The sequence below is a fragment of the Botryllus schlosseri genome, chromosome 3 (assembly GCF_051294905.1).
Source record: "Botryllus schlosseri isolate E-star chromosome 3, Bs_hap1, whole genome shotgun sequence".
In the NCBI taxonomy this organism is placed as follows: domain Eukaryota; kingdom Metazoa; phylum Chordata; class Ascidiacea; order Stolidobranchia; family Styelidae; genus Botryllus; species Botryllus schlosseri.
The window spans coordinates 7,227,939-7,253,304 of record NC_137238.1 but is presented as its reverse complement, the minus strand read 5'-3'; the positions used below and the strand labels follow the sequence as shown (position 1 = coordinate 7,253,304).

The window sequence follows — 25,366 nt, the reverse complement described above, 5'->3', positions numbered from 1 at the left end:
CTATATAATTACTTCAATGAGCTGATAGCAGATGACATCGATAAAATTTGGATCTTGGTATCTTTCACGATACAAATAGTTATACTTTCTATAATATTGATAATATTCATTGGTTTCACATTATGATGTTTCAACAAAATGCAGTAAGTGGAGTATATATGTGGTTGAATGTGGTGACACATCAATTGTTACACCACCATCCATCGATTGGAATAATATTGCATACATTTAAAAACCGCACGATAGCATACATATCTCTGACTCGAAAGCTTTTATTTATTCATTCAACACATCAGCCAGGATCATTCCGTCAATAGCGTCGTCAATAGTAAATCACGACCACTGTAATTAATACGTTGACGGGGGTGTTTAATGTATTTATGTATATTTCCAGACGAAATTATGACTACCCGCTATATTCGATTTATGAAATTTCGATAAAGCAATTTTCGAGGGAGCAATAAAACATCTTCTACTATGCGTTCTACTGAAATTAAGATATGCCGTTTGGGTGATGAAGGATCACAGCCGCCTCCAATGAAAATGTATCTACATTTGTAAAAGAACAAGAAACCAAGCTAACATAACATCAATCATGATATCGCCGTCAATTCGTTGAATTCTGCCACACATCACAAATCGAGAATATCAAACAAACATCGGAGCCGAGAAAGTGTGTCTGTGACAAGCCTAGTCCCAAACAATAATTAGTCCATGTCTACATGCTCGAAATTGTTGTTGATTTCCACAACTTCGTAGAATCTCTTTCCTCTCCTTATTTGGTAATGATTTTTGATTTCGATGTCTTTGTTATCTTTGTAATATTCTTGAATTAGCGAATCACAATGATTGGAGGATTCTCGCCCGTAATCTGCAGTATACGTGTCTACAAATGAAAAGTCTCATTATACTCCGACGCCATTAGCAACGACAGTGACTAATGGTTAGCCAAATTATAGACCTATCGTAAAAGAACTAATTTTTCATTAGAACAAGGACAATATGTTTCGGTCGCTGAATGTTCAAACAAACATGCAGGATTGCGATTAAAATAGGACGGCTAACATTTGGTATGCATGGCAAATACATCGCTTTATTGATATATCTGTTATATATTTTCCATCCAAACCTAAATCGCAATTTTGGATATGAATATTACCTTCTTACGTAGCCCGCGGGTGAATATTGCTAGTGCGACAAGAAACAAGTGAATCAGCTGCTTATTTGGTTATATATACTTGTAATTCGAACTCTAAAGCGTCAGCGCTTCAACAACCCCGATGAGATGAGCCTGACATGGCGATAATGTTTACCAAATTGCAAGTCATCAGTAACTGGTGGGTCGTGTTGAGATTTACTTTCTGAAATAGGGTCGCAAGGGACCATGACAAGCATGAACAATATACGCCGGTCGTCATCGATTAGAATGAGGTTGGAAGCCACTGCACTCGAAGTTACATACCGATATGATTATGCAAATCTTATCCAGTTGGAGTTTTTCAATGTCAATGAGTATCCGACTTCATGAAACGTTTTCGTTGATTTTTAACCGAATTTATTTTTTAATTCACAGTCAATTTATATTTCCAAATATGACCGTTACGTAATTACCATAGCTTCAATACTGCAACACTATGGTCCTAAATCAAAAGTACCAATCGATATAAACAGTAAATCTGGTCGAACTATATTCATCAAAAGTCCCTCAAGATGAATTTCAGATTTTGTCCAAACTTTTTGCTTAGAAATGAACAATGAACACTTATAACTAAGGCGATTATTTTTAACCCAAAGAACGGAACATTCTGAACTAAAAATGGAAATTCTGCCATTTTTGACACTGAAAAACTAAATTTTGCCCTCATGTTTTTACATTTGGCATTATTGCTCTTACTTTCGAAATGTTTGTACTATTCTAGATTGCTGGTTAGAATAACCCGTTCATACAAAGTAGCTGGGCAAGAATAGACAAAAAAACGTTCAGCAGCAGCAATTGTTGACAGCATTAAAGTTCAGTGCATACTGCAGGATTGCAGGGTTGTAATGACTCGAGTCATGACTCGACTCCAGTCAGACTCGAGTCGCGATTCTTTGGTGACTCGGCTTGACTCGAGTCATTTTCCGAAAAATGAAGACTCGACTCGAGTCAAATTGTGTATTTACTCGACTTGTACTCGAAATATTGCGCGTGCGCATGACTCGGACCAATTCATATGAGTCGAGACTTGTCTACCAAGACGCAGGCATTTCATTGCACATTCAAAAACTACTAAAGTATAATCCCACTATTATTATTTCGTATCAATACTGATACTTGAAAATGCTACCAGAAACTATTAAAAGTGAGGAAGATGAGTATATTATGAATGCTAAGCATTCGATATCACAGACCAGAGTTGTGATAAGTGGGTTTCACATGACATTAACTCAGAACGGAACAGTCAACACAATGACTCAGACTCGACACTGATCTTCGTGAACTGGACTAGGACTTGACTCGGTTATGAATTGAAAATGACTCGACTTCACTCGAGTCAAAACTATAAAAGTGAGATTGACTTGTGACTAGAACCCTTGTGACTTGGTTACGACCCTGTTTGAGTGCTAGTTACTCACGTGTTGCTTCGTGCCGATAATTTTAGACCGCAACTAAAACCTGAGTTTTGTTAACATCTAGCGGTCGATCATTACATTGATAACCGCTGTGCTATAACCAAGAACAAATATCCGCCACGCTGTCACGTTTCTCATTCTGACTTAAGCTTTTTGAGTGAGCTTGTAAAAACTTCGGATCAAGCAGAACTTTCACTTGTTTTTGAGTGTGTCGATTATAATGTCATGTTAGCTTATTTATTTCGTCGGATGATTTATTATTTACAATGAGTAGACAATGTGCCATCTACAAAAGTGTAGACGTATAAAGTAGGCTACAGGGTGTAAAATGTCAAATAATAAGTTCACCGACAGTTACCTCTGTGACACCAACGAAACGCAGTGTGCGAAAATATTTCGACTTTCTACTACACAATTTTGACGAGTTGTGAATTAACCCTACAATTTTGACAAAACTGACTTCATTTCCATTGTCAAAAAATAATCGACCTACCTATAACTTATTACTAATTTCTACCTTGAAATGTAATAAAGGTCAAACCTCCGAATCACTGCGCCGAACCGCGTCTTTCAGTCTCAGAATCCCTTCATGGTCGATTTTCCAATTGCAAATATACAGTTGTAAAGCAAATGTCATCAAGTCGCAGAGAGCTGATACATCATCGTGATTAGCGACAGAATATGTCTCAGCAATTGTGAGGTCTCGAAGCTGGAACACACAAGCATTTACATTGAAAGTTCCGGAATCTGCATTACTTCATAATTTATGTGCAATCTTGGTATATAAAACATTTCTTTGTTGTAAGGTAAATTTGACGTTGTATTATTGATAATTGTAATTGTACTGATTAGGCGAAACAGGACTATAAAATTATAAGTTGGAGGTGGTACGTACAGTTGTACCGACATTTCCAAGATATCTACAGTCAGCAACTATGTCTTGAATATATTTGCTTTATTGTTTATTGAACAATCTCTGGTGCTTATTGCCTATTCGGATCATTTGCACCACGATAATGAATGTTGTAATATTTATCATATTCATGCTTTAGGTACGATTTATAGACGACGTTCAGTCACGCATCCATTCATCACTCCCCCCTCTCAATCATTTTGACTATTATTATTATTATTATTATTATTACACACAACAACAGTGGCGCTTATCGCCTGTGAAGGCCTTGTGCGCCACGACAGTGCATTTAGTACAGTTCAGTATATTTGCTTTCGGTCTTTTGCACTTCTTTTCATGCTCGCGCACTCCCACACTTTCATACATTTATTCTTGCTTTCCTTGCGTTCACTTCGGGTCTCTGCTGCCTTCTTTGGAGCTCGGCTCACTCTGCCTCTGGGCTTTTTATCAATGCACTGCGTTAGCAGCGGGATCGGCGATGAGTAGCCCAGATAAACCTCCGACACATAGAAACATGGTAGAGTTCATTTTGACTACTGATGTAGCCTATACGGCCGCATTCCAGGGCATAGTCGTAATGAACTATGGCTGAACGCCAAAACCCATGTTAAAGTGGCCATGGACATTTCCGGTGAACTCCGGACTAAGCTAACTATTCATATAGGCTTACTATACGCAGCAGAGTCGCGAGTGGTGACTGGCCAAGTTATGGGAGTGCTCATAGTCGCGCGAAGCGTGAAAATATTTTCAGTTTCACTAATGAATTTCGTCAATAATCTTAGTAGTTTTATATATCACTATCAAACTGTTATCCTTTATTAGCCCATGTGATCAGATTCACTGATAAAGTTGATGAAGAGAGTGTTTTCTAAAATTTAAGGCAAGTTATAAATCATGATGCGTCTTCGGGTGGGCCAATTGTTATTAGTCACTTTGTGCCGTTATTTCTTGACCTCCCATCAGGATTGTGGGTATAGTTAGGAGCACACGATTGCGAGTTTGTATTTCAACATGGGGCGCATTATTTTCCTCTGCTGTTCGAATATGTACTGTGGGCGCTGATTGGAAGGGCGCCACTATGTATTAAAATTCAAAAATTAGGACACATTGAATCGCGCGCAGCGCGAAGAAAATTTCAAGATAAGTTAAAATCTCTCAGGAAATCGGAAGTCAATTCGTAAATTCAAATTGCATTCGACGGCCGCCAGCACATGCTTATTGAATTACGTGTCCATGTCCACGGCCGCACAAATTTCCTTCAACGACCGCAGGTTGGTCACCCCTGACCTATAGATATAGTGTATTTCGCTCTTTATGTTGTGTGATTGTGGGCCAAGCCCGCAGCAGAGAGTCACTAAATATTCACAAACGGAAAGCTAGATATTTCGAGCAAACTTCTGTAACGAAGCAAGTAAAATTTTTGAGATTGTCAAGGTGCATGTTCTTTTAGTATTGATTTTTTTTCTTCAAATTGTGCCAGCGCCCTGCATAGAGTGGCCCGCAGTTGAAATGCGATAAATTTCAACCAACGATGTTATAATGAAGTGAAAATTGTAATACATGAAAAAGGTTCATAGTGCAGAACCTACCAAGGTTCGTTTGTGAACTTGAACCTATGAATTTCTGACGCGCACACACAGAACGCGAACTTGAACCTCACGTTCACACCATCCCTAATATGCAGTACGGTCAGCGATGAGGAGTCCAAATAAGCCTCTGACACATACAAACATGGCAGAGCCGACACACCAATCAGCAGCCATAGGTGTCGTGCCAGTGTATTGCTTAGCACACTGCGCCAGTCGCTTTAATTGAGCAGCTCTCTGTTATATTGTGCCAGGGTTATAATAACCCGGGTGACGATTTGATTAGTCGACCTGGCTCGAGTCAATTTGTGTCAAGTTATATGACTCGAGACTATAAGAATAACCAAGACAGACAGTCTATTATAACTTTGACAAAATTAGTGAAGTCCCCACATTACTGGCATTCCGTCGATCATCCCTGATATACGTGGAAAATGGGGCCAGAAACTGTTGAGACTTGATAAAATTGCTCTATTTTGAATTCGGGCCATTGTATATCACTCGATCAGATTTGAAAAATGTAGATTGAATAGGATTGAACTAAAAAGTGAATAACGTTGAGCAAAATGAAAAAATGACCCTAGTTTAGATATATTCGTAATGTATCAATCCCATTGTGTGTAATGATTGACATACCCCGTCAAAGTATAAAAGACTGGTCAAAATGAAAATGTAGCAGCTGTGTTCAATACGGCCCCTAATACATTTCTCTTAGTGATGATCGTGTCGTTAACTTTCTATCTTGTGTCTGTCGTTGTCTGCTTCGCCGTACTTCAGTATAGAATCGTTGATCATCGACTACGGAAGTTATTGTTGTTGTTGTATGTGGGTTTGGCGTCTATGGGGCTTTGACCACAATAGTCTTGTGCACCAGACAACTTCGAAAATTATATATCCGAGCAATCAGATTGATCGGGTGACTAATACGAATTCAATAACAAGCTGGATTGTGTATGGACTGAATATTATTGGGCCTGTACTGTCGTGTCGACATGGTTCAGTCTGGTCGTTGTCTTCTTGCCGACCGCGTATACTTCATTAATTTGGTGTATCATCATCAGTTATTTAAAATTATAAACTGAACCGGCTGTCACAGTAATGGTCTTTTTTTTTTGGGGGGGGGGGGCAACTTTGGCACCTATGTTGGTGGTCCACTTGACGTTTTTATGCACATAAGAGCGTGGCATAAACAAGCAATTGATGACACTTACTAGGACTTGACTCTCCCGGCAGCCCGCTCCGAAACATTGTAGATCCTGCTTTGACAAATTACAGTCATTTAACTGCATGCTCTGGCAATTCGTGACTTTCAAAACCTCTGTAACCTCACAATATGCATCCGGCGGCATGTCAGGATCTGATATGAACAACTGAGCAAGCTGCATGATAAAATATTTCACAATTACAATGTTGCAATCTTCATTTTATCTTTTCGTGACCAAAAACACCGTTCCATATACGATATTTTGAGTATGGAATGAGAATATAGTAAGTATGGCGTTGCAATAGAAATGGAGAATACAGATCAACGCCAGAAGTTAAAATACAAACATTTTTTATTCCGCTCGGTGAAGATTAATCTATTTGTCTGACTTTCCGCAGGACACAGTATAGTTTGATATCGGCTTGGCCATATTCTGTACTTACCTCACTACTTCTATACATACTTACGAATAGATAGAGTAGCCACATTATTCCATACCGTATATGTTACATTTCCCATACTTCCTAGGTTTCCCATATTTTGAATACAATTTTGCTTTCGATGGTTCGAAATTGTCAAGTATTTACATTCGAATTGTTTTGGCTGAAATTAGCCATTCAACGGTCGCGAAGCATCAATATTAACAGTAATGTTCCATTTTCTGCTGGGTGATAGGAGTGCAATTCTGAGCGCGCACTCAATTAACGAATTCATCAGTGCTATATGTTTCCGAAATCGTACTGCGGTGTGCATACGGTATCGAAATTCACTCGCGACTTCCTTTCTTTTTTTGCTCCGCTCTTTCGCTAGCGAGGTTTGTTTTTGTTTTGTGGTATTCATGGTGTTTGTCGACTACTATGGTCATTTGCACCAGGTCGATATATTTTGTTCCGTAACACCCGACTTCTAGCACGGCCCACGTCTAGGCTTTTCGTAAGACACTGCTTAGGCAGATGAGAAGGCGAGGAGGAGCCTAGATAAACCCCCAACAGCGCTAGCGAGGTCGTTAGCGAGGTCGCTAGTGGAGTCGCTTCCGACGCGTTTCACTCGCTACTTCCCTTGTCGCACGACTGAATACATCACAGCCGAGAAAAAAAAATCATTGTGAAATATGGATCAGTTGTTCCGAGACCTTCGCCGTGTACATGGACCTAAGTAGATAATACATTTCAGCATATAGAACTGTACGGTGTTCGTAATAGCAAAAACGAATCTTATAATATTCAAATAGGTGCAAATCTCGGCTCTAGCACCATTTTACCGCTCCTTACCAGCGACATTTGTTGTACTGTTTAGTGAGGCAGGCATATATTGCTATCAATTTTATTAAACTCTCTGCTCACGCAATCAGATCGCTGAGTCTGGTGTCTTGGAAAATGTAAGGCTCGTAAATAATTATTAATCCTATTCGGCGGACCCGTTGGTATAACGACTTCGTTATGTGTTATTATTTCGTGGCCTCCTGTCTGCTATGTCAAAAGATATTTAAATAGCCCAAACGTATTAAAGTAAAAGATGCACACAGTTTCCAATTGGCATTTCTTCACTATAGCAAATTCAACATATTTGTATATTTATCGAAGTTTTCGACGCCGACGCTGAAATACCCATTTCTATAAGTCATGCGTATTTTTTCTTGGGGGAAGGATATCCAATAATCAGGATATCTGGTAACGTCAAATTGCGCCAAGCACAAAAAAATTTTGAAAGAGTTGTATAAGTTTTTAAATATTACTCTAATTTATATTAAGGTACGATATAATTTTAGGGATTCTTCGAGCTCGCCCCGAAGAGATTCCAAAATGCCATGAAAAAACTATCAATGATATAACCAACATATGTATGTTATGAAGGGATCAAGGCTACCACTGGATATTTTATCACGCCGTTCTTCCGATTTGATCATCGTGGTGACTTCATCCATCGAGCATGTGTTGTGTCCCGCAAATCTCTCCTAAACTGACCACCTAGCCAATACAGTAGGCGCTATTAACTGCTGAAATATGTGTTCATTTATTGAATACAAATGCCATTACCACTGCCTGTAAAAGTATTGCCTCTACAATTAGCTGTTATCAATGCCTTGAACCACTGTTCCCTCTAGGCCGCGCTTTGCTTTTAAAGTCAACGCGCACAGAAAAACGTGTCGTTACGCACTGTTGTCCAAGGGACCGCGCAGTGAGCTGGTGAGTGATAATTGAAAGGGGACATTACCTTGGACTGTGTATATATAGCATTTAGTTCTTGTTTTCAACTTCTACCGTATGATCCGGTTGGATAACATTGTATGGCAGAATATATTTTCGAATGATGTCAAAATAAGTCAAGTGTGCTAGCCCATCGCTAAAGCCGTAGCGGTGCAGTTTCTCGCACGAGAAAAACGTGCTCAAATAACCGATTCCACCCCATCATTATGTAACACTCGTCTTGGTGAAAAAGAGACATTTCCACGAGTGGCGTCACGAGTGAACATTGCGTCCGTGTGGCCACCGCTTAAGGGCGTTTCGTTACAGCGCACCTGAATTTGTTGGTTCCGACATCCGCGCCATAATCCACGCAACTTCGTTTTGTTGAGACAACATCTAGACAGCTGCAACGTCTGGCAATGTACCAGCTTCAGAACATCAGCAAGGAGCTGGTATTCATCTTCGTTCATCCATTCGTCAAATATTACCAGTGTCTGTAACTAAAAGGACAAAAAGTTGAACATACCTATGTACCCAGGTAGTGATACGCTAACTAAATAAAACTCTTCACGCCTAGTACATGGATGTGACTTGATAGCAAATCTCTGGCAGAAGTCAGTGATCACAAAGGGTGATTTTTTATTCTTAAAAACGGAATATTTTGACCTTAAAAATCTTCATTTTTTCAAAAAGTTTGAGCTCACGTAAGCAAATTTAGTGTTTTCGCGCAAATGGGTAGAATGGTAGTAGCCTCCTTATCTTCATTTTTGCTTGGAAAGTGTCTGTCATTACTACGTAGCTTGCCTAGAATAGAGAAAGAACGTTTAACAACAGCAGTTATTGGCTGGAAACACTGAATTGGCACATCTTGTTGCTTCATTCTGACAATGTTGTCTATATCACAAGTTTTCATCGTGCGCTTCTTGATATAAGAACCATGCAATGCCTGCATAGTCTTGCTTGAGTTGGGATATTCCGGTACGGTGAGCATAACACGATATCAACCTATTTGATTCATTTGACCGTTTATGATCCACAATGAGCAGACAATGGGCCGTCTACAACGGTGGGCCTATGAAGTAGGCTATAAGCTGTAAAATGTCAAATGATAAGTTCACCGACAGTGTAAAATATACGATACAAAGGAAATGCAGGCTGCAAAGACTTTTTGACTTTGTACAAAATTTTGAATTTTTTTTTGACCGAACGCTGCAATTTCAACTTATTTTGACATGTATAAAAATAGCCCTCGTGATCACTGATCTGCCGTCTTCCCGGTTTCTCGCGCGAACAAATCTATTATTAGCGATGAGGTTGGATATGCGTTAGTTTCGTTTCACTATCCGGCCCAGTTGTAGGCTACTTATGTCCTATGATGGAAGTATATGCGAAGGATACATTCACTAGGGATGATGCCAACTTCTGAAAGATTCTGTTTGAAAGCGATCATCATCTTTTTTTTCTCCCTCTCTCTCCCTCTTCGGTGTGAATCCAACTAAATCATTCAACAATCAATCAATGATCGATGTTTTACCGGGAAACTAAATTATCAACAATTTTTTCAGAAAAGCCTATTTGACTTACATCTACGCTCATGCGCCGCTTATGAACAAATGCGCACCAATCCACACCGAATCTCAAAATCACCAGCTTCGCGATATCATATTAGACATCCATAGCTAATTAAATCGCTGGTATCGTCATGACTCATGATATGTAAGTTAGGATTTCTATATCGGTATGTTGTTGTTTGCCAACTTCCACACCTTGTTTGTATAGTTAGTAGACGAATTGTGGTGTATTTGAGGTTGGGTTTGAAATGGGATCGTTCAGAATTTTTTTAAATATGAAAGATGTCGCATTGTGGTTAATATTTAAGGATTTGAGAATGGGACAGAAGAAAGGTGATATATGCATAAAAATCGCTGTTTCAACTTAATCAGCGACATGGTTTCAGAAATATCCCGAGTCATACGTTATGCCGCACTTGTATATTTTGAATGCGGCATCCGCGCAATATTCCATCCAATTTACTCCTGGTGAGACGGCATCCTTGCAGCACTAATTCATCGCAGTCGGACTCCTTCATGATGTGAGTTAGCATTTCATATCCATCTTCCTCCATAAACTCGTCTATGATAGTGATGTTTGGCAGCTGAAACGATAGAATAATCCTTATCAATTAGTAGTACCTAACATAATGTCAGTTATTAGGGATCACCTGCACGATGGCCGTATATTTCGAATATGACCACGAATGGTTCTTAATTTGGTACTTTACCTTCGTTCAACAGAAACTGTAATTCATGGAATGGGATGTTATATTTCTTGATAATGTGCAACGACAAATCTGTTATATGTTATGCTGTCAGTTGGAGTTGGAAGATGGTCTACACGTCTACAGTAATGGAATTATGCCAGCAATAATTTAAGATTAAAAAGGAATGGGGAACGGGTATATTATGCAAGCAAGGACCGATCAGTGGCATCAGCTGTTATCAAGATGGGTGTATATGTGTTAATAATCCGATTCAAACACAGGCATCTTTAATTCTCAGGATAAAACCGGATTGTCACTACCAGTGTTGGGATGACTCGAGTCAGACTCGAGTCAAATTTTTCGTATGACTTGACTTGACTCGAGTTACTTTGCAAAAATGACTTGACTTGACTTGACTCGGGCTTCAGAAATGCGGATTGACTCGTGACTCGGAGCTAAATTCACGAGTCAATTTCAAGTCCTCAATAAGTAAACGGTCTCGACCAAATCCCTGTATCATGTGTATATTCGGATCATTGGCGATACGCCGGTGACACTTGTGAGAGCAACTAGTCATTCAATTACTGTACGTTTCACTGGTCCTCCATTGTTACATCACAAATATATTGGCCGCAAACGAAATGATCACAGCTTACGTTGCCGTATAGTAGTAAGTAGATTAATAGCAACGTATCCCTGTTTCTTAAATGGTTCAGTGCTTACATTGCGCAGTGGTCACCTTTACCAACCATCTTGTATGATTTAAATAGAATGAATATAGTTCATGCATTAATTCTCACGGATGTAAAGCTGGGTAGTGTATTGTACCACATCAATTTGTTTGAACTTCTCGAGGCTTCGTATTCGAATCTCTATTTTGGCTGATAATAACATTAATAACATAGTGTAGCATGTAACTATACAGTTACTCACGTATTTTCTTACTACTTTGTTCTACGTGTGCGTGTGCGATACAATGCAATTTTACATGTCTATTGAACATTATATTCTTTATTTTATTCAAGATAAATGGCTAATTAATCGTCTTTCTCACAGCTGGCAAAATGTTATGACTTTGAATCATCACTCTTACTTCGAAAATTCAATTTGACTTGAATTGTGACTTGACTCGTGACTTGACTTGACTTGACTCGACTTGAATCGTGTCACCTCCAAAAATCGAGTTACTTGACTTGACTTGAGTCACCTTCGAAAATCGATTGACTTGACTTGACTCGAGTCAAAATCTGCAATGACTCGAGATGACTCGTGACTCGAAGGTAGTGACTTGATCCCAACACTGCTTAATACACGCGGTTACATATCGTCCAAACTGTGACCCAGTCAACGTTACCTTGGTATCGTGATTTTGACAGCCGTGCAATAATCCTTGCAACTTTATCTTTGTGAGGCCGTTTTGTTGTATCGCTAACTCCTTGCATTCTGAGAGGTTCGCAATGTGAGCGATTACTTCGTACCCATCTTCATTCATCGACTCGTCAATGACGCTAAGTATATTCAGCTAAAATGGTCGGATCGTTGTTTTAGTATTCAAGCATTTTTTTCGATTCACGCCGCGTTCCAGCTCGATGTAGATTGAGGTCGTTAATCGCGACAAACACCCAATTGATCTCTAGATCAGAGGTCTCAAACTCAAATGAGCTCGTGGGCCCATTTCCTTGTTTTTGATGACGCCGCGGGCCGCAGCATCATAAATAGGGATATTAAATGTATATTTTCCAAGTATGCCCTTTTTGAAGGGACCCTGCAGACATGTATTCCACAAACATCGTGGAAATGTAATTTACTATTCTATTATTCACGCTTGACACGGAAAAGGTCACATTTTCAAATGTTTGAATAAAATTGTTTTTGTGCCGGGCATAATGGGAAATGAATTATTTGATATCACTTGGGATCGTCCACCTGATCGAGCTTATTTACTAGCCTTATACTATCAGAGTTATTCCGCCTGTTTCACACTCAAAGCTCAATTGTATGCGTACTTATTTAGTTACTCATGTGTTCTTAAAACGAATCATTTCGTTGAGCAATCAATTTTATACTTGTTATGACAGGGGTTCCTAAAGTATGGGTCGCGAAGGGTATGAATTCGGGTCGCGACGGCACAAAGCGATTGCTGAATTTCATGAGAATGAAAATGTGCCGACCTTGGTATTACACAAATTGATTTGATGTTATATTAAGATTTGTCTGACAATACTTTCTCTGAAAAGGTCTAACTTACGCTGATTATACTCGGGCAGGGTAGAGGGAAGGAAAGAGCAAGGCCATATCTGCAAACACCAGATAATTTTAATTTGTATACGCATAATTTACAGAATATTCCTAGCATTGCTTAACGTCGACGAAGAGCATTGGGCTGCTTTAGTCTATCGGGGTGTGTAACGGTATTTCGAGGTCGCCTTTACCCCCGCGCCGAGACACATAAAACATATAGTTTTGGCCTACATAGCAGCTACGGCCAAAATGCGGTGCGAAAAACGCAGGATAAATGCGGTAAAACCTTGACCCAAAATGACCGTTGTTGATTGGCCAAAACATTCAGTATTTGAAATCGCGTGCGTCACGCATATTTCTTAAGAAAAGCATTGAATACAGCTGGTTGTCTGCACCTTCTCTAATTCACACATGCCCGTGAAGACGTAGAATACTGACATTAAAAATGAATTCATGTCGATGCATGAGGCTTGGATCGAGAGATCAGACAGACAGCACGATCCGTGAAAACAATCGTATAGGACAATTTCTCTTCCAAATCGTCGAACGTGGTTGTGGTGCGATGGTCTTGAAACTTCATCATCGTGGCTGTATATGAGTTTGAATGTGTGCTCAGGTGATGACTTGCGCTCGTTAAATGTCGCTGAATAATTAGTCTTTTGGTTGTTTGATTGATTGATTGTATATCTGGTTAGTTAGAGAACTCTGTGTTGGTGACGAATTTCGATTGAATACACCTTGTACGACATTGGTGCACCCTGCACATAGGAGGCAATTAATTTACAGATTTTACCCACCAATTTTCGATAGTGCATAGCCCCATGTTCACTCTTACCGTCCCTGTCTTCCCCCAGCGTCCCTCAATCACCCAATTTGTAAATATCGCGCACTTTGGAGACCACTGCGCTGTAGTATCGAATACCAATGCTATTTTCAAGTATTTCTAAGTATTTCCACTATTAAAATTGTCAAAAAAGCTATTTTCTAGCTTTGTACCACTTATTAGTTGTAAAACTAGATATAGATATCGGAGATAAATACCCGAATTCCATGTTTCCTCCAAGTGCGCGTAACAAGTCGATCATCATCCTTGGTGAGATTACAGTGATACATAAGCAGTTCGTCGCAATGAAATAGCGGTAAATGTTTCAGATACTCTGCCAGATTGCTTTCCGTCAAAGATGTATCGTGAATAGCCACAGTTTGGACCTGAGAAAGTGTTAGACCGGTCAAATTTTTGATTAGGATAGTGAATGGAAACCATCACTTGACTATGAAATCTTACCAAGGAAATAAATTGCAGCAGTGTAAAGTATACGTTTCTTTTCAAAAACATATTAGGGAAAAATGAAAATTGGCAACAATGGAAACCAAATTATGTTACAGCGTTTAGATAAACATGGTGCTAAATTTTGCTGTGAAATTCCGCATGTTCCGACAAAAAGCAAGTCAAGCAAACGAAGTGATGCGCGCATGGCGGGTACTTGCGGACTTTGAATCTAGCATGGTGTACACATTGCTGTGCATGTGCAAATGCAAATGTGAATGCAGTGCAGGCACTACAAGATTGTATTGTATATATTACTTGTAAAATATTCCTAATGAAAATGAATACTACCTAAATATTCCACTATATTCAATCATCTTATTGCCTTGATCAAACTAAAAAAGAAAAGAGATTGCTTGTTCATTGAACTGGCTGTCCCAGCTGATCACAATATAATGCAAAAATAATCAGAAAAACAGTCGAAATACGCAGACCTCAAAATGGAATGCGAGAAAATGTGGCGATGCAAAATAAACATTGTACCGATAGTCATTGGCGCTACAAGGGTCCTAAGCAAAAAAACTCATGAGACATATCCAAAAGATTCCGGGTAACTTTCGATTCGACATGATCCAAAAGATCACGTTAAAAAACACTTCAGCATAAATTCTGTGATTCGATCCTTCATTTTCAACCATCTCTACCTCTGCTCTGCTCTGCTCTGTAACCCTTGCTAATTCTTCATCTACCTACTGCAATGCTGTAATCTGACTTCTCCATGTATTACATAGGAATAACAATTTGACTGTATTACTGATATTTTAAAAATTTACTCCATATTGCCATTTTCATTTGGGGGCAGGTTGCTTCCCGGATTATGTTTGTATTTACCAGTTCTACTGTGAATATAAAGAATGTGATAATATTAATAATAAAGCCGATGGTCTCATGCAAAATCAGAGTGGCGTAGTGTTATAGACCTATCACAATTGATTTTGATCGGCCAACACATCCAAATCACGAGTGTTATTGTTATAAAAAAGTTTCAAGTCCCCATCAACCGCGCCGTTAATAACATTTAACTTCCTAGAGAGAATTTGTCAAGCATATCTATGTAACAGCTCGATGCATGTTTCATTTAGTATTTTGACAAAGTGGATGGTAATTGTGCACGGTGTCTTCGTAAATTGCTGTCGCGTGTTTTGTTTGTTTGTCTTGAGGTATTCATGGTGTATATCGACTACTATGATCATTTACACCAGGCCAATTTCGTAATCATCGACTCATCATGGGTTCTCAATATTTTCATTTACTTCCCAAGACGACAGGTGAGGCACTTCCTCACCTGCCTCATTGGACCGCACGTCACTGCTATGAACCAGAGGTGATGGAAGTGATCAACGTTTCTACTGAAGTAAAACAAGTAACGCCTCACATTTCTATTCAATTACAAGTAAATGTTGTAATTCTAAAGACCTGCCAAAACTTCTTCAAGTGGAGGAAGAAAACGATAGGTCCAAGAAGTACTTAAGCCAGCGTGTTCAAGTATGTTTAGTCGGCGGATGGGGTCGCATACTCTAAGCAGTTACTAGGAGGTGGCTACATACAAAATAACATTATGTGTCAATGAGACTTGCCATTGGTCGAATATTCAAAGTATTTTCAGTTACCGTTATTCAAAGGCTATTTCACGCAGTTCTGATGGCAATTCAACTCGTGACAGTGGTGCAATTTCATGCCTAAACTACTTGCTACTTGTCGAAAAAGAAATTGCAAAGTAACTAGAGTATCCAAATATCTGTTCGGCCAGAAAAAGGAAGTAGTCAGAAAAACATTTGAATGAGTAATGTAAGCAGGCAAAATCTACTTGAGTACCCAAAAAGTAATTTTAATCGACACATATATATCATCTCAAAAACGTTTCGTGATAGGACAAAAATTATGACAAATTCGGATTCAGCGACCCCAAATTAGGTAAATGTGACCAAAGGAAATCCTGGCGCAAAAGTAGCGCAGACCAGTGTAATCGAGCAACTGTGGGGTTCGTAAGTAGAAGGCAAAGGGTTCACTGTTCTGTTCATATAGGTCAGAACTGACTCGCCTGCTGTGACTATATAGTCAGTAAATACTTGAAATGTAACATTTGACATTATGTATCTGTATCGCGACGTAAACTAGGCAATCTCATGACATCAGCGTTCTCTAACTATTTACGTGCGCTATGTTGTTATTACCTTGAATATCCTGGCATATGAGCGAATGTGGACGAAGTGTTCAATGACTGGAGGCTCCAAATAGAAATGATCGCAGTATACTACTTGAAGAGGTGATAGCCGTTCTGTCATCTTAGCTAGCAAAATATGACCGTTCAATGGGCCAGGTTGATTCATTATGATATTATCAACTTTCTGGTTGATCTGCTGAATCGTCTCATCTCCGCATTCGTTCAATATCATGATGGTCTCCATATTTCGTATGGTGGCATTTTCGATCAAGCTATGAAGGTGTTCCATTAAAATCTTCCGACACTCCAGGATAGATGTTTTTCTATCTGTTAAAAATATTTCGCGATCATTTTATTACTACTATTTGACTGATATCATGTCAGCATATCATTATCAGTAGGGCTGTGGGAAAAACGATTCGAGTAGTGGAATCCGTGTCTATTATTGCTTTTACAACAGTGCAACTGTTATTCGGTACTGAAATTTCGCTTTACGCTTCCTGCCGCTATGAATTATCTTTTCAAAGAGAATGGTCGGTCCCATAATTCCACCACATACGTTCACACAACATATGGCAAAAGTCTACATACAATATTTCCTTGTAGCAGCGTTGTCACGATGTGCTATGTTATAGTTATGGTAGACTCGACTTTTATTCTGATCAAGATGAGCTGATTATAACGTATTTTAAGATACGTATATCGTCCATCGATAATTACCGTATCAGTATGACGTCATAATGATTGATACTCTAACACAGTGGTTCTTAACCTTTTTTCTTCCAGCGCCCTCTTTCAAAAATTATCGTGCTCCAGCGCCCCCCAACTTCATATTGTAAGGAATGTAATAAAGACAATGAGTAAGAGGGGGGGGCCGTAACAGCACTTCGTCAACCCCCCTAAAAACGATTGCCTTGCGCACCCATAGCGTGATAAACCGAACTTCTGAGAGCTTCGCCCCCACGAACCCCATATCGTGATTTTGATGGACAGCAAAGTTTGTGTGGCCTGATCGCCCTAGGTACCAAAATTTTCCATAATGCATGAATGAATAGGTGGTAATTACATATATAAGTCGCTATAAACTTTTTATCCTCTCAGCCCACGTAATCAGATTTACCAGTAGCACTGAGTGAGCTGTGGTATAGGAAAATAAAGGGCACGTAATTAATAATTAAACATAATCGGGCGTGCCCGCAGGTACAATTATTCGTTACCAGGGCCGTAACAGCACTTCGTCACCCCCCCCCAAACAAAAAACGTTGGTCCTGGGCCCCTATCGGGTGATAAACCAAACTTCCGGGGGACTTCACTCCCAGAACCCAATAGGCTGACCGCTATTTGCTGATAGCCTATTAGGTATCTACATTGGGTGTCGATTTACTGAGGCAGGTATTCTCGCAAAAAATTTCACTAATTAATGATTGTATTGGTCAATATCATCGGGAATTGCATGTAAATTGAGATAAATTTTTATCCTCTCTCTGCTCACGTAAACACATTTACCGGTAGAGCTGAGTGAGGTGCAATGTTCCCGCTAAGCTGCGAACGTGCGCAGTGCTGACACGGTCTCTGCGCACAGAAAATCTACGTTGCGCACAACAAATCCGGAGTTATTACCTTCTTCTAGTCGTTACGTACTGTAATCCAAGGGTCAGCGCAGTGAGTTGTTGAGTGTGCGCCGACTCATCAAAACTTAAAGCGAACATTGTGAGGTTTCTTGGAAACTGTAGGGCCCGTTACTAATAATTAAACATATTCGGGCGGGCGAACCCGTTGGTATGACTTCGTTGCATGATGTTATTTCGTGACCCCTGTCTCCAATATCAAAAAATATAGAATCGCTCAGCGGGGATATCGCCGAACAGGAATATATCCCTGTCGCCCAATCGTAATAAACTAAAAGACGCACACGATTTCAAATTGGTATTTCTTCACTGACATTTAATTTTTCCCTGCCATATGGAATTCGTCTTTTGGGGTTCAGATAGCCAAGACAGGAACATTCGGTGTCAGTCATTTAGGCGCCCATGGACAATTAAACCTATATGTATTTGAAGGCTATATGTAAGGAAGTTTTCGGTGTTAATTTGCTCTGAATACTAATTAAGGATATGTCCTATCACCACACCATCTACTGCGAAGCCATTTTTCTCCAGCGCCCCCCATACCGCCCCCTGAGCCAAGCGCCCCCATATCGCCCCCTGAGCGTTTCCGCCCCCTGAGCGTTTCCGCCCACTTCAAGATCGCCAGCGCCCCCTGGGGGGCGCTGTGGGCAAGGTTAAGAACCACTGCTCTAACATGACCTTGATTCAAAGGTAAATACTTGACTCGGAATCGAACCACCCACGTACCTGAATTCTACCACCTTTACTTGTTAGTCAACTTGAAAGTGTACGTACGCACGTCTGTATGCTATTTGATATGGCCTTTTCTGTTATTTCTAATCAAATCAGTTACAAATAAGCCTATTTGATAGGTCGATTCTGCCTTAACAATGCCGAGAAATTAAATAATTCAAAACCCCAATACCTATGAGACGATACTCCTTAGATTTCCGCGATTGTAAGACACTGAATATTCGTAATGCAGGCTAATTGTAATTGTAATCATCAATACTTTAGTTGGGTAGGCGCAGGACGAAACCGCACTTCGTCTTTGGTGTCGGGCCCCCATAAGCCAACCGTATGTGGGGGTTCGCCCCCAGACCCCTTCACGAGGGGCTTTTTAAAAACTACTACAAAAGCGGAAATTGGTGTAGACGCGCACGTGGTCGCGCGAAGCGCGAAACTCAGGATTGAAGTTTTTTTAATACTGTTAATTGCATATATTGCTATTAATTTTCCATTCTCTCTCAGTCCACATGATCATATTACTTGTAAAGTAGAGGAAGTTGGGACTTCTGATAACAAGTGCAGGACTATTCCGCGCCAATGGATGGTCCTGGGTACAAGCAAACCTCGGTAACGATAGCAGCAACGTTGTAATTTGGAAAATGGTATTTGTTATCTTCGTGCATTTAAGTTGGCATCACCAATGATCTGCCTCGAGTCATTTCAATCTTGTTTTTGAATAACTGATCGCACCGCGATCTCCTGTGTTAATGATTCTGTCATTTAAGATATATTGCATTCGGATCGGACGTCGCCGTATATGCTTGCTGTTTTCTGCTCTAAAACGACATAGAACGTTAAAGTTTCTTGTCTTTTTGCGGGGATGATTTCATACTCTAGTATAGTGTGACAGATCATAGATAATGAACCTACTATGGATTTGCAATACGTGTCTCACGATTGCGTACCAAGATGCAGCTACCCTTTGCCGGACTTTATTGCCACCCGGACATCCTGTTTAGGGTATGTTCACACTGTGTTTCGCCAATCGGACATCATGTTTGTGGTAGATTCGCACTGTGCTGCGATCAATAAGACAGTAAGTCTCCTTCCGGGAAAAGTACAAGTAACCTGTAGGGATATGTGTAAGCAGTACAGTAGATTCACACACGGTGCTTGCGGCCGGGTAATCTGAATTTTGCGTGAGGCATTATTTCATGTGGCAGTACCTGACTATACTTCGTTTGGATTTGGATGGAGCTCGTTCCAAAATACCTATTTACGTCACTATGGTCTTTATTGAGTTTCTCAAACTAAGAACGGAGTTTGAGGAGTTCATAATTGTTATTACTGCGCACAAAGACGCCAGCTTCCCATGTATGCCGTTGGCCGAAGGCGCTGTCCATTTATTTAGTAAACAACACGTCAAATTGAGAGGTGAGGTCGATCAACATTTCCAAATCGAAATTTAGGGTCGCGACCATAAAAAGTTTGAGAGGCATTGATGGCTAGGTAAATGTTGTAGAGAGGTTTTTTTTCCATATAATTTCCCGCATATAAGGATCAAATGCTCTTAAATGTTAGCGCTAGGTAATAGAAAACTCATACTTGCTAGGTATTTCTCCATTGGTTTGGTAACTTCATCATTCAAAATCAATCCAAACAACAATTGTCTTGTCAGCTGCATTCTAATGTCGTTCAGTTGGTTTGTAACGAATTCCTTGATTCCATCACCAGTAAGGTTCAGGACGTGCATTGCGCAGCAAAATTCCTATGAAAGCATTATGTTTTTTATGTGTGAAGTATGCCTATTTTATGCATTGTTGGTCAGTAAGAAGAATGTCTAATTTTTCGGAGTGGTTCGGCAAGTTGTGGCTACTTTCACAACTTAGTCAATTGGCTGTTTCAGACTACTTCCACTTTTACTCTACAGCAGTGTTGTCATACATACGGCCAGCGGGCTGCATCCGGCCCGCCAGACGGTTCATCCGACCGAAAGTAGGTTTAAGATATGTCTGTTTCAACTTTACGAGTGAAATTGTGATATCCACTTGGTGTGACAGCCTTTGTGATACGGTAACTGAAGAGATTTTCGAAAGAAATTACACTTATTCGCATTATGCCACTGGTCATTATGCACCAGTCGGGAAAATGCCAGCAGAAATTTCAACCCACAGATTACATTATACATGATTAGCGCTATTTAAATGTTCAGCGTTTTACTTGTATACAATGATGAGCAGGCCACAGTTTATGGGACAGGCATATCCCGCAGTGTCAGAAAAGGTGTGGAGAATCTCCCACTCTTCCCATCCATCACCTAAAGTTGTGAGTGAGGTGTTCAATGCATGTGCACTGTGCAGGATGAAAAACCAATTTTGTGCCCAACTTCCGTTGAACATAATTTACGCGTGTGCATTTCCGAAACTATATCAAGTACAAATTACTCGTGGAGAAGAGTTGAGCTCATTCTGCGCAGAAAGATATCTTTGAAAGTGTAAATATGACATTTTTTACCCTAAAAAACTTAATTTTGACGAAAATTTGACCTCATGTGTGCAAATTAGATGTTTTCGCGCATAATCTTAGAATTGTACTACTTATCTTCCTTTCTGGTTGAAACTGTCTGTCGTTACGAAGAAGTTTCGCCTCAAATTTTTTTAACTTGAAAACTGACAAGTTTTTACACGAAAAAAATATTTTCTAACGAAATCTGGACCCCTGAAGAATTCCAGTAGTTACATCACGCATTATTGGAGGAATAATTAAAATTTGTTGTAGTACAACGGTACAACATTGTCAAAATTTTGACTTGGTTTGAAATGTCGAAAAAAGTCGCCCTAGTTATCAGGTTGATCGACTACTATCAGATAAGGCTTGCCATACGTCCTCTTTTAAGAGGATTTGTCCTCTTTTTCGACTTTTTTGAAAGTGTCCTCGGAGGACGCCCTTTTGTCCTCTTTTTTGAGATTTTGTCCTCTTTTTTGAAAATTTAGGTCAGATTTAGAGGAAATTGCGAGTGATATGCCGCAAATTAGGACAGAAGTGACGCTCCGGCGGGTATTTCGGAGTGAAAAACGGTGAATGTAGCTCTGAGCGAAAATATGACCTTTTTTTTAGTCATCCACCTGGCAATGTGGAGAGAAAAACGGTATTTTGAGTTCTGAGCAGAAGTGATGACCTTTTTTTTCTTAGTCAACCGATCACAAAGTGGGAAAAATTCACCGTTTTTTGAGAATTCTACTGCAGTTTTGCAAGTTGCAAATTTCTGAAAAAGTGTCCTCTTTTTGGATTTCCAAAATATGGTAAGCCTAGATATAACAAATGCAAACACTGTTGGCAAGGTAGACAACAAATAGAAGTATTAGATATTGCTAGATGAAGTCACAGGCCATAATAAATTATACGGGTTTTACACATTCAACTGATTAAGCGTGAGTTGAAATAATTCAACATTAATTGATTTCAAAGTGAATGATTTTAATATTTGGGATTTGTCCGAACAAATAATACACATACCAACCTGCATAGTTTGGTGTGAGAACTCGGCAAATTTGTCGAAAGGCGAGGGTGTATCGCGACTATCTTCGAGATTGGCTCCGGTAGACAGGAATTTATTCAAATCATTAGCATCGACCTTGTGTTTAATCAAATAACTTTCCGGGAAAACGAATATATTATCCCGCATTGCGTTGTAAGCGAGCCTTGTGATGTCATCATAATGTTTTACGGATGAAGGATCAAGATATGCTCGAAAAACTGCAGCCACAAGACCGGAAAGGTTATCGGGTAGGGTAGAGGGATCTTTCTGATATAGGGTCGTCATGTAATTGAAAAACATGGGATTGCGACACAAACTCAGTATTTCGGGTGGAGCATTTCTCAGTGCATTGAGAAACTTATCGCCATCAATTGAATTTGAGACTGCTATCTCTCTCAAGGTTTCATCATCTAGTCCCCTCAAGCCTACTACTTTATCGGACTTTTGATCAGCTTCAATATACCAATATATGTTCCACCGCGTTGTAGTGAGAACGCGGGCATCGGGCCATATGTTTTTGGACATAATGTTGGCAATAATATCATTTGCTTTTGCGGGTGTGGTTGCAGTGACTATAGGATATTTTTCACGACCGAATTCTTCCAAGCATTGATCGAGACCGTCAATTACTATCAACATTTTTGCTGAATTAATTGATAACCATTCTTGACCAGCCTCCTCTTCCTGTATACTTAGTTTGGTATCAGGGCCCCGAGTCATCTGCTCCGTGAATAGAAGATTAAAGGCAGTTGTCATACTCCGATTTTGAAGAGTAGCAGCTGGAACGAAATGAACGAGTTGGATATTGTTGAGTGTCTTGACATTTCCCTCTTCTACAGCCAAGCAGTACATCTTTGAAAGTGTTGTCTTTCCTGCTCCAGCTTCTCCAAGAATCGTGACATGATTGGAACATTTGTCTTGTTCGGCATCGTGAATTTGATCGAGGCTGATTTTTTCAATGTCACGGCCGAGTCGATTTGCAGATTCCGAAATTCCTGCACCGGTGCCCTTCATATCTACCACCATTATGGTAGGATGACCGGAAAAACGTTTACTGCCACCTATTTTACTTCTCAGGTGTAGCTTGGTTTTTGCCAGAAATCTGTTCTCTGAAAGCATAATTATAAATGGTGTAGCCTATGGAATGATGTTCCATACCCAGTCAAACAATACAGACCAAATACAAACTAATATTTTAAATATTTCGATAGTTTTCAAATTCGCGAGATGTCCAGCCTGTGTCACAAGAACCATCATTAAGTTTCAGAGATCTACACTAATCTACGTTTCAACAACGTACACTTTCGACCGATGTCTCCCAAGTTTATATTTTATGCGTCTTTGTCAATTTATTCCGTGATGACATTTAGTGAAGCACGTGTCCTTTCCGTTAAAAATGTTATTTATGCTTCTCGTCGCATATACCTATAGAATGGATCAGGGATGGGCAACTTCTCCAGTCGGTAGGTTGGTTATGGGAAAATGAAGCACTTGGCGGGCCGGGTACCTGGACAGATATAATAATCGCGTCTTTATCCACCTATACTACGAATAAATCGTATTTGATGTGGACTTTAAGTATAAGCAGGGAGACGAAAATAGTATTTAATGAATTTATAACCGTAATTTACTTCAATAGTTTTAGAAGTCTCTGAAGACATATGTGATCGATCAAAGTTATCAAGCAAGTTCTGTGAACTCTGGCTGCGTGTCGGGCGTAGAATGCGTGTGTTTGTTCATTCATTTAATACATACAACAGTGGTGTTTATTAAGGTAATGTACACCACGACAATGATATTTAAATGTTCAGGATCTTTGCTTTCGTACTCGTTCCGAACGACTTCCACACTTGCGCGCTCCTAACTCTCTCTCTCTCTTTCATGCATCCAGACTTAATTGTTCTTTACTGCCGACTTCTTCCTGACGCGGCTCACCACCTTACTGGGCTTTTAAAGACACTGCTAGGGCAGTAGGGTTAGCGATAATGAGCCCAGGTAGACCTCCGACTCATAGAAGTTCGTTCGAATCGGGATTCGAACTACTGCCATTGGTGTCGTGACGCTGGTGCTTAACCAACTGTGCCACTCGCTTCCCAAGAATGCATGTGACTGTCAGTGAGATTGGAACGCAGCTTCGTCTTGTTTATGTTCACGGTCGAAAATTTTCGGTGGCAAATGTAGGCATATCTAAACTAGGGTCAACATACGTCCTCTTTTAAGTGGATTTGTCCTCTTTTTTACTTTTTTGAAAGTGTCCTCGGAGGACGTCCAAATGTCCTCTTTTTGAGATTTTGTCCTCTTTTTCGAGAATTTTGGTCAAATATTAGCCAAGGTTGAATTGAGATACAGTAAATCAGTACTTAAGTAACGCTCCGGTGGCTATTTCTAGAGCCGAGCCGGAATGTAGACCTTTTTTATCAGTCAACCGACCGCGAAATGCAAAAAAATGCCATTTTTTCAGTATTTTCCTATGAGATTTCCAAGTCTGAAAATTTTGATAAAGTGTCCTCTTTTCAGATTTCCAAAATATGACAACCCTAATGTAGACCCGCGGGCCAGAAACCGGAAACTGTCTGCGGGCCGTTCAAAATGCCGCCGCGGGCCTGATCCCACTTCTGGAATAGATTAATTCTCAAAGTATAAGAAGTGCTACATAATGGTTATGGAAATTTGATTTTTCATTTGCCAATATTTTACACATGTTGATGCAGCACTGGATGTTAATTCTCCATAACCTGGCGTATGCCAATGCTTTTCGATGGAATGGGGCGTGAAGAAATTTCGGTTAGGTAATGGACTGTTGGACACCAAAGAAGATAGAGTGATAACCGCCGAGGGCACTAATGTATATCGAAGTATTCCATATGAAAATGCGGGACCTGGTTAAACGTTTTCATTTCCTGTCAGCACCGTAACTGCCGCACCCAAACCCCCCCCCAATTGGGGGGGGGGGCGAGCTCGAAGGAGGCCCAAAATTATTTCGTGAATTAGCAGAAAT

General features: G+C 40.0%; 2 protein-coding genes across 2 annotated transcripts in view; both read right to left on the bottom strand.

The window, feature by feature from the left end:
* Nucleotides 1-3,148: 3,148 nt before the first annotated feature.
* Nucleotides 3,149-25,366, bottom strand: part of LOC145435601 (NACHT, LRR and PYD domains-containing protein 14-like) — an 83,893-nt gene continuing 61,675 nt past the window's right edge. The window contains exons 10-13 of the mRNA XM_080312884.1: nucleotides 10,490-10,657; nucleotides 8,835-9,002; nucleotides 6,324-6,491; nucleotides 3,149-3,322 (exon numbers count right to left, since the gene is read on the bottom strand). Of these exons, the coding sequence (XP_080169010.1) occupies nucleotides 3,149-3,322; nucleotides 6,324-6,491; nucleotides 8,835-9,002; nucleotides 10,490-10,657 (678 nt within the window). The remainder of the gene's footprint in view (nucleotides 3,323-6,323; nucleotides 6,492-8,834; nucleotides 9,003-10,489; nucleotides 10,658-25,366) is intronic.
* On the bottom strand, nucleotides 10,767-23,489 carry LOC145435368 (uncharacterized). Its single transcript, XM_080312645.1, has 6 exons — nucleotides 22,351-23,489; nucleotides 20,436-20,598; nucleotides 16,505-16,821; nucleotides 14,045-14,212; nucleotides 12,117-12,284; nucleotides 10,767-10,799 (listed from the first exon to the last, which is right to left on the bottom strand). Exons 1-6 carry the CDS (start codon nucleotides 23,485-23,487, stop codon nucleotides 10,767-10,769), a joined length of 1,986 nt encoding a protein of 661 aa, XP_080168771.1. The 5' UTR covers nucleotides 23,488-23,489.